Raw genomic sequence first — 9,884 nt, 5'->3', positions numbered from 1 at the left:
GGGGCCCCCCGGGGGCCCCCCCCCCCGTACCCTCTTGGGGGCCCCCGCTGGGGGGCCCCCCCCCAGCACCCTCCGGGGGGCCCCCCGCGGGGCTCCCAGGGGGGCCCCCCGGCGAGGGGGCCCCCACAGTACCCTCGGGGGGCCCCCCGGGCCCCACAGTCTCCCGAGAATGGTGCTGGACCCTCTGAAGTCGGAAGACTTTTGTGTTTAATTTATCTTTTTGGATTTTTTCGAAAATACTTCTCAAGAGAGAAGGAAGAGCTGCGGAGAGTTCTGAAGAAGCTGCAGAAGGGCCTTCTGAGGAAAATGCAAAGAACGCAGCCAAAGAACTGCTCTAGTTGCAGCAGCAGCAGCAGCAGCAGCAGCGCAGCAGCAGCAGCAGCAGCAGCAGCAGCAGCAGCAGCAGCAGCACGGAGGCCGCTCTTGGCGCGTTCAACCGTGGTTAAGTGAATTAAACATCCCCTAATTAAAAACGAATTAGTTAATTAATTAATTTAAGTAAATAATAAATAAATAAATAAATTAATTAATAATAAATAAATAAATAAATAAATAAATAAATAAATAAATAAATAAATAATAATTTCAATTTAAAAAGATTTATTTTTTGTTACCGTCGGCGTCGATGAACAGCTGCAAAATGCGCTCCAGCAGTGCAGGAAAGGACAAACGCCTAAAACAAATAAATGATAAATAAATAAATAAATATAATATAAATAAATAAATAAATAAATAAATAAATAAATAAATAAATAAATAAATAAATAAATAAATAAATAAATAATAAAAAGGCGGTGCATTTGACTGCGGGTTTTTTTGCTGCTTTTGCGGTGTTCGGGGTGTACGTACACCCCAACTTATATGCACGTTTTCGAAAAGACGCAAAAGTTGAATTTAATTTTTAATTTTAATTTTAATTTTAATTTTAATTTTAATTTTAATTTTAATTTTAATTTTAATTTAAATATGCAATTGTATTTGTTTTGCAGTTTTAATTAATTCATTTGCAGCTTCAAAAGGATTAAAAAGGAATTTAAATTTTTAATTTCCGAAAAACCGAAAACTCAAAAACCCACAAAACGCTGAGGTGTACAGACACCTGCTTCCACCCCACAAAACGCTGAGGTGTACAGACACCTACTTCCACCCTTCTTGAATTTCAGAAGAAACCTCCGGAATAAAAGCCGGCAAAAGAAGACCCCCGTCGTCAGCCACCCCTGCAAACACCACTAGGGTTTAGGGTTTAGGGTTTAGGGTTTAGGGTTTAGGGTTAGGGTTTAGGGTTTAGGGTTTAGGGTTTGGGGTTTAGGGTTTAGGGTTTTAAACGGCTATTGACGCCAGCAAACGAACTGTTTGAGAAGAAATGAAGAGCAGAAATTAATTTTAAAAGATATTTTTGGTTAGTTGAAAATGATGGAAATTGAAAATAAATTAAGAGAGCTGGGAGGGTCAAATGATCAAATAAATGAAAGAAATGAATTAAATAAAATTGAATAAGTCCAACGAATTGAATGCAATTAAATGAATTAAATGAATTAAATCCAATTAAATAAATTAAATAAATTAAATTAATTAAATTAATAAATTTAATCAATGAATTTATTCCCCCGGACACACCCGCTATGGCCGCCTGCGAAAAGGTGTAGAGGCGGGGGGAGCCTCTGGAACTGACGAATCGCATGTGTAAAGCGGCGAAAAAAGGCTCAAAATGGAAATAAAATTCAAAAAAAGAAGTTTAAAAGAGAAAGAGAATGAAAATAAGTTCAAATTTGACGCAAAAAGAAGAAAAATCGGAAATGTTCAACTTTCAAGTTTCCCGCGGCGGGCGCGCCGGGCGCGCGAGCTGTCCAGACACCCGAAGTTCAGCGAAACCTCCCCGGCACTTCGCCTCGAAGCTGCACAATCACAAATCACTTTTAAATAAAAAGAAATTAAAAATAAATAAACAACAAATGCCGCAAAACGGACGCGCGGAGAAGTCCCGGGGGCGGCAGACCGCCAGCCGGAGGTGTACGTACACCCGAAACAACACCGCAAGGCCCCCGCACACCCCCGGCCCCTCCCAGCCGCCAAAAACACTTTTTTTGGATCTTTTTGGATTTTAAATTCACTTTTAATGTTTTTAATTCCGAAATTGCGAAAAAAAAACAAATTTAGAGCCCGGGAAGCCGCGCCGCGCCGCCCCCGACTTGCCAGCCACGCATGCAGCTGCGCCCCGCGGAACCGCAGCGAAATTCAAAGAGTGTGTTTCGATTGAATTCATTTTTTTGAATTTTTTTTATTTTTAAATTCAATTCCACAAATTGAAAAGAATTAAAAGGAAAGCCAGCGCCCGTTGCAGCGCGCACGGGCAAACGGCGCAGCAGCGGAAACGGGTCGTTTTTTCGCCAATTTTCGCGCAATTTCGCCCGTTTCAACGCAATTTAATTCAATTTAATTCCTTTAATTCGTTTTAATTCATTTAAACTCTTTTAAATTCCTTTAATTCGACTCAAACGCGCGAAATTCACTCAAATCGACTCCGCTGACGCGGGAGAGCCGCAGGCAGCGCCACTGGTCCGGCGCGGTGTGCGCGTCGAGTTCTTCGCGGAATTTGCTGTTTTTTCTCCTTTTTTTGCAAACTTTGGCGCCTTTTGGCGAATTATTTCATTTAAATTCTTTTAATTTGCATCAATTGCATTTAAAATCGCGAAAAACGAAACAAATTGCATTTGAATTCGAAAAACGCGATCCCGCCGCTCCAGAAACTGCTCCCAGGGGTTCTGGGGGGAAAACTCGCAAAGGGGAGTTAAATGCACCAAATTAAATAATAAATAAATAAATAAATAAAAAATAAATAAAATAAATAAATAAAAATAAATAAATAAATAAATAAATAAAAAGACTTTAAAGGGCTTTTGGACGCGCAGCAAAGAGGCAATCGACGCAGATCTGCATGCATGCAGCCTCTCGAGTTCTTCCATTTTGCATTTCTTTGGTTTAAATGCCATTTTAATTCACTTTTATGATTTATTTTCATTTTTATTTCATTTTATTTCATTTTATTTCATTTTATTTCATTTTATTTCATTAAATTTCATTAAATTTCATTAAATTTCATTAAATTTCATTTATTTCGCCTTTTTGGCCAAATTCAGCTTCGCAGCGGCGAGTTCTCGTAACTCCGGGTGTACGTACACCCCAGGGTCTTCGCCCGCTTTCGCTTTTGTTTATTTTAATTTTATTTATTTTAATTTATAAACAAATAAATTTATATTTATTTATTTATTTATTTATTTATTTATTTATTTATTTATTTATTTATTTATTTATTTTGAAGAACGTTTTATTATTTATTTAAAATAAATAAAAACTTCAAATTAAATAATTAAATAAATATAAATTTATTTATTTATGATTTCCTTAAAAGGGGTTTAAACCTGGAGCCAAGGGCTTCCCAACTTCGTCCAAATTGACGATTTTGAAATAAATAATTAATTTTAAAAAGTAAAAATAATTAATTTTAAAATAAAAATAATTAATTTTTAAATTAAAATAATTTTTGTTCCAATAAAGAGATTTAGTTAGCACGCAAAGAGACCCTACTGGCAGGTGCAGCAGCAGCAGCAGCAGCAGCAGCAGCAGCAGCAGCAGCAAAAGTAATTTTTAAAAATTAATTCAAAATTGACTTTTAAATTTACACAACTTTTAAATCCTGGTGCACATACACCCGAAGCAGCTCAAGGGGAAACCAAAGAAAAAAAGAATGCATGCAGCTGCAGCAGCGGCAGCAGCTGCAGCAGCTGCAGCTGCTGCAGCAGCTGCAGCAGTTGCAGCAGCTGCAGCAGCTGCAGCAGATCCAGCAGCTCCAGAAGCTCTAGCAGCTGCAGCAGCTGCAGCAGCTGCAGCAGATCTAGCAGCTGCACCAGATCCAGCAGCTGCAGCAGCTGCAGCAGCTGCAGCAGCTGCAGCAGCTGCAGCAGCTCCAGAAGCTGTAGCAGCTGCAGCAGCTGCAGCAGCTGCAGCAGCTGCAGCAGCTGCAGCAGATCTAGCAGCTGCAGCAGATCCAGCAGCTGCAGCAGCTGCAGCAGCTGCAGCAGATCCAACAGCTGCAGCAAATCCAGCAGCTGCAGCAGCTGCAGCAGATCCAGAAGCTGCAGCGGCTGCAGCAGCTCCAGAGGCTGTAGCAGCAGCAGCAGCAGCAGCAGCAGCTGCAGCAGCTGCAGCTTCTGCAGCAGGTCATCTTTGTAACAAATGATGAAAATCTAAATTATACATAACTTGCAAAGAGAGCAGCAGCAGCAGCAGCAGCAGCAGCAGCAGCAGCAGCAGCAGCAGCAGCAGCAGCAAGAAAGGGAACACAAATAATGAACTAAGTGCGCTGGCCTCAGCAGCAATTGCTCTTTTGTATTTGTATTTATATTTATATTTATATTTATATTTATATTTATATTTATATTTATATTTATATTTATATTTATATTTAAATTTATATTTATATTTATATTTATATATATATTTATATTTATATTATTTATTTAAATAAATTATAAATTCATTTTAAACCTTTACAAGCCAAATCTATTCATAACAAAAACTGCCAAAAACAAAAAGAAATTTTTTGAGTTTTTTCTCCAATTTCCAATTCAAAAAGAATTCAAAATAAATTAAAATGAAATCCTAAAGAAAAGAAGATCCCCAAATAATAAAAACGCCCCTTGGGGGCCCCTTGGGGGCCCTTTGAGGGCCCCTTGGGGGCCCCTTGGGGGCCCCTTGGGGGCCCCTTGGGGGCCCCTGGGGGGCCCCTTGGGGGCCCCTTGGGGGCCCTTTGGGGGCCCCATAGGGCCAATAGGCCCACCGTAGAGACTGCGGGGTATTGTTGGGGCCCCCAGTGACCCACGGGGGCCCCTTGGGGGCCCCAAGGGCCTCTCTGGGGCCCCATGGGGGCCCCCAGGGGGCCCCCACGGGACCCATGGGGGCCCCCAGGGGGCCCCCGGGGACTCCCCCAGGGGCCCCCGGGGGTCCCCGGGGGGCCCCCTTGGGGCCCCCAAGAGGTACTGGAACATCTTTTGGATTTAAAAGGAAATGAGGAAAAGCTGCAGCATTTTAATTGAAGAATAAAAACAAAAAGAAGAAAAAATAAAATAAAAGAATAAAATGAAAAGAATAAAATAAAAAAATAAAATAAAAAGAATAAAATAAAAAGTAAAGATTTGAAAAGTTAATAAAGCTGGACTTCAAGGGGCCCCCTTGGGAAAGGGAAAAAATATTAAAACGATAAAATGAAAAAACAAAAAGGAAAATAAAAGTAAAAATAAAATAAAATAAAATAAAATAAATAAATTTAATTATTTAAATTAAATTAAATTAAATAAATTAATTTAATTATTTAAATTAAATTAATAAAATAAAAAGCTGCTGCGAGCGGCGCCGCCGACTCCGCCGCAGAAGTGAGATTGCAATTTGAACGAAAGTTTGTCTAAAATGGATCTTTTTTTGATTTTTTTTCAAATTTTTTGATTTAAATAAAAGAAAAGAACATTTAAAACCATTAAAATCGAAAAAAGAACTATTTTTAGCCCCGGAAACGCAGCAGCAGCAGCTGCTGCTTGTCTGCGCAAGCCCAAGCTGCTGAATTAAATAAACTTAAATTCAAACTTTGTTTTATTTCTTTTTATTTTCTTTTTTATTTACTTTTTTTCTCCCAAGGGAGGACTCAGCAGCAAAATCTGCGCACAGAGCAGCAGCAGCAGCAGCAGCAGCAGCAGCTGCTGGGGGGCCCCTGCAGCAGCAAGCTGCTGCTGAGGTGTACAGACACCCCGCTCCTGCTGCAGCCCCACCATGGCCCTCTTCTCAGGCATGTCCATCAGGGGGCCCCCGGGGGGCCCCCAAAGCAGCACGGGGGCCCCCCCCAGCAGCACGGGGGGCCCCCCCAGCAGCACGGGGGGCCCCCCCAGCAGCACGGGGGGCCCCCCCAGCAGCACGGGGGCCCCGGGGAGCAGCAGCGGGGGCCCCCAGGCCCCAGCTGCAAGGGCAGCAGCAGCGCTGGAGGCCTCTGCAGCAGACGCAGGGGGCCCCCAGGCACACCCTGCAGCACAGCAGCAGCAGCAGCAGCAGCAGCAGCAGCAGCAGCAGAGCCCAGCAGCAGCAGCAGCAGCAGCAGAAGGCAACGCCTTCACCCGTGCTGCTTCTTCTGCCTTTTCTTTTCTTTTCAAAGGGGGGCCCCCCACCCCCCAGGACCCTCCCCAGGGGCCCCCAATCCAAACAGGGTACAGTGCCCCCGGGGGGCCCCCTGGTGGGGGTGCCCCCTATGGGGGCCCCCCAGGTGGGGGGCCCCCATGCTGAGGCCTCTGGGGGCCCCCCCGGGCAGTTCGGGAGACTCTTTCAGCAGCAGCAGCAGCAGCAGCAGCCGCAGCAACACTACTACTACCAGCAGCAGCTGCAGCAGCCGCAGCAGCAGCAGCACCAGCAGCAGCAGCTGCAGCAGCAGCAGCAGCAGCAGTATCCACAGGCAGCAGCAGCACAGCAGTCCTGGGGAACTTCTCTAGGGCCCTCTTCAGCTATGCCGCAGCACAGCCTGCCTGCAGCAGCAGCAGCAGCAGCAGCAGCAGCAGCAGCAGCAGGCAGCGGCGAAGATGCCTTTGAGCTGCTGCAGCACGCGCATTCTGCTGCCTCAAGGGGCCCCCTGGGGGGCCCCCAGGGGGCCCCCCTGGGGGCCCCCCAGGGGGCCCCCCAGGGGGCCCCCCAGGGGGCCCCGACCTGCCTGGAGACTCTTCCAGAGTCTCTGTTTGCTGCTGCTGCTGCTGCTGAAGCAGCTGCTGCTGTGGGGCCCCACAACCCGAGGGGGGCCCCTGCTGCAGCATTTCTGCAGCCATCTAAAATCCAAAGAAAGCCCAAGAAGTCTGTGCTGCCTGGGATTGCTGGGTGGCAGCAGCAGCAGCAGCAGCAGCAGCAGCAGCTGCAGCAGCAGCAGCAGCAGCAGCTGCTGCAGCAGCAGCAGCTGCAGCAGCAGCAGCAGATGAGCCAGTACTATCACGAGCAGCAGCAGCAGCTGCTGCAGCAGCAAATGCAGCACGGACTGCAGCAACGGCCCCACGACGACGCGCAGCCGTATACCCACCTAACACTGCAGCAGCAGCAGCAGCCGCAGCAGCAGCAGCCGCAGCAGCAGCAACAGCAGCAGCAGCAGCAGCAGTACCCTGCTGCAGCAACCCCATTAGTGCCTCCTTCCCCCTCTGCATGCGCTGCAGCAGGGGCCCCCCTCCCTCAGCAGCCCCAGGGGCCCCCCAGGGCCTCCTTTGGGGGCCCCCCAAAGGACACCCCGCACTTGGGGGCCCCCCAGGGGGCCCCTGATATGGGGGCCCCCCAGGGGGCCCCCCAGGGGGCCCCTCAGGGGGGCCCCCCGGGGGGCCCCCCAGGGGGCCCCCAGGGGGGCCCCCAGGGGGCCCCCCGGGGGCCCCCCATTGATGCTTTTGAAGGCATTGGGGGTTCTTCAGAGTTTTCGTTTTTGGGTGCTTCTGGTGTGAGTGGAGGCAGAGGTGCAGCAGCAGCAGCAGCAGCAGCAGCAGCAGGAGGCGCAGCAGCAGCAGCAGCAGCAGCAGCAGGAGGCGCAGCAGCAGCAGCAAGCGAGCTGGAAGGCTTTTACTTCATCTGCCGCAGCAGCGCGCTGCAGCAGCAAACTGAAATATATAATCAGCTGCTTGAGGCTGCGAAGCTGGAGGCCCAAGCAGAACAGGTGTGCTGCTGCTGCTGCTGCTGCTGCTGCTGCTGCTGCTGCTGCTGCTGCTGCTGCTGAGACGGTTGCGGTTTTGCTTCTGTGCTGCTGCTGCATTTGCTGCTGTTGCTGCTGCTGGTTGTGATGCTGCTGCGTGCTGCTGCTGTCTTTGCGGGCTCTACAGGATGCTGCTGCGCTGCAGCAGCAGCAGCAGCAGCTGCTGCAGCAGCAGGAAGCAGCAGTGGAAGCAGAAGACTTTGCTGCTGCTGCTGCAGCTGATGAAGGCCTCCAGAAAACGGCTGACGAGGTGTGCAACACTTGCTGCTGCTTGCTGCTGCTCTTGCTGCTGCTCTTGCTGCTGCTGCTGCAGTGTGGTATCTTCCCCACAACGCAACTATTCAGAGGAGCTGCTGCTGCTGCTGTTGCTGCTGCTGCTGCTGCTGCTGCTGCTGCTGCTATTACTGTTGTTGCTGTTGATGCTGCTGGTGCTGCTGCTGCAGCTAGCAGCCGTGCAGCTGCGGTCTCTGCATCTGAAGCAGCAGCAGCAGCAGCTGCTGCAGCAGCTCGCAACCACCGCTGGGGACTTGCTGCAGCAGCTGCAGCAGATGCAGCAGCAAGCGACAAACGAGAGAGACACGCTGCAGCAGCAAATGGAGCAGCAGATGCAGCAGCAAGCTGAGATGCACGAGCAGCTGCGACAGCAGGCGCAGCAGGTATGCAGCAGCAGCAGCAGCAGCAGCAGCAGCAGCAGCAGCAGCAGCAGCAGCGCTTCGAGGATGCTGCCGCTTTAGACTTTCCTGCATTCAAGATGTGCTTCCACCTCCATGTTGCTGCTGCTGCTGCTGTGGCTGCTGCTGCTGCTGTGGCTGCTGCTGCTGCTGTGGCTGCTGCTGCTGTTCCTGCTGCTGCTTTTGCAGCGGCTGCAGCAGCTAGAAGAGGATGCGCCTGCTCGCCAAGAAGCAGCAGCAGCAGCAGCAGCAGCAGCAGCAGCAGCAAAGGAGCGCGTAGACACAATAATGCAGCAAGAAGAAGAAGCACTTGCTGATCTGCAGCAGCGGCGGATGTCAGTCACCGCTTCTTGCTGCTGCTGCTGCTACTGCTGCTGCTGCTGCTGCTGCTACTGCTGCTGCTGCTACTGCTGCTGCTGCTGCCTTTGCTACTGTTCCTGCTGCTGCTTCTGCTGCTGCTTCTGCTGCTGCTGCTTCCTGCGTTGCTGCTGCTCCTTACGGTCCCTCGGCGTGTCTTCTGTTTGGCCTGCTGCTGCTGCGGCTCCCACCGCTGCTGCATTTGCTGCTGCTGCTGCTGCTGCTGCTGCTGCTGCTTCCTGCAAACTAGAAAAACTACTCAAAGTAAATTTAATCAATTCATTTTAATTAGTTTGTTATTAAGTTATAAATAAATAAATAATAAATAAATAAATAAAGTGAATGTTATTAATTAATTAATTAATTTGGGGGCTGCTGCTGTTTGCTGCTGCTGCAGGCTGCTGGAGCAGCAGCAAAGAGAGACGCAGCAGCAAATTGAATTGCTGCTTGCTGCTGAAGCAGCAGCAAAAGCCCACATAAAGACGTGAGACTTTCATTATATTTTTAATTTTAATTTTAATTTAATTTATTTATTATTAAAATAATAATCATTTGTTTATTTAAATTAAATTTGACAATTAGTTATATCCTACGTGCTGCTGCTGCTGCTGCTGCTGCTGCTGCTGCTGCTGCAGGGCTTCAGCTGAGGCAGCAGAAGCAGAAGCAGAAGCGCTGCAGCAACAGCTGCAGCTGGAGCAGCAGCAGCAGGAAAGTGAAGCAGAGGCACAACAGGTAAACTACATATTCAGCAGCAGCAGCAGCAGCAGCAGCAGCGGCAGCAACAGCAGCAGCAGCAGCGGCAAACGTCTGACCGCAGCAAGAGCAGCAGTGGCAGCACCTGGCAGCAGCAGTAGTCGTAGCAGCAAACGCCTAGCAGCAGCAGCAGCAGCAGTAACAACAACGAGGAACGCCCAGCAGCAGCAGCAGCAGCAGCAACAACAACAAAGGCTTGGCAGCAGCAGCAGCAGCAGCAGCAGCAGCTTGCGGGTTTGTGTGGGCGCAGCTAAGGGATCGGCTTGAGGCGCTTTTGGGGGAGAGCGAAAAGCTGCAGCAGCAGCAGCAAGAGTGAGCTGCAGCAGCGCAGCAGCAAAGCTGCAGCAGCGCAG

The 9,884-nt window shown here is 48.7% G+C and overlaps 2 protein-coding genes across 2 annotated transcripts; both read left to right on the top strand.

Annotated features, from left to right (window-relative positions):
• Positions 1 to 3,745: 3,745 nt before the first annotated feature.
• Positions 3,746 to 4,237, top strand: ENH_00076420 (hypothetical protein; the record flags this gene model as incomplete). The annotated part of the gene is made up of 1 exon (XM_013582979.1): positions 3,746 to 4,237. One exon carries the CDS (start codon positions 3,746 to 3,748, stop codon positions 4,235 to 4,237), a length of 492 nt encoding a protein of 163 aa, XP_013438433.1.
• A 1,583-nt stretch (positions 4,238 to 5,820) lies between these two features.
• ENH_00076410 (hypothetical protein, conserved) lies at positions 5,821 to 7,774 on the top strand (the record flags this gene model as incomplete). The annotated part of the gene is given in 2 exon segments (XM_013582978.1): positions 5,821 to 6,321; positions 6,326 to 7,774. Coding segments are annotated over 2 exon segments (1,950 nt in total).
• Positions 7,775 to 9,884: the final 2,110 nt, after the last annotated feature.

This window comes from Eimeria necatrix, genomic scaffold, assembly GCF_000499385.1.
Source record: "Eimeria necatrix Houghton genomic scaffold, Enh_scaff798, whole genome shotgun sequence".
In the NCBI taxonomy this organism is placed as follows: domain Eukaryota; phylum Apicomplexa; class Conoidasida; order Eucoccidiorida; family Eimeriidae; genus Eimeria; species Eimeria necatrix.
Note: the sequence above shows the minus strand (reverse complement) of the source record. Positions and strands in the feature narration are given on the sequence as shown.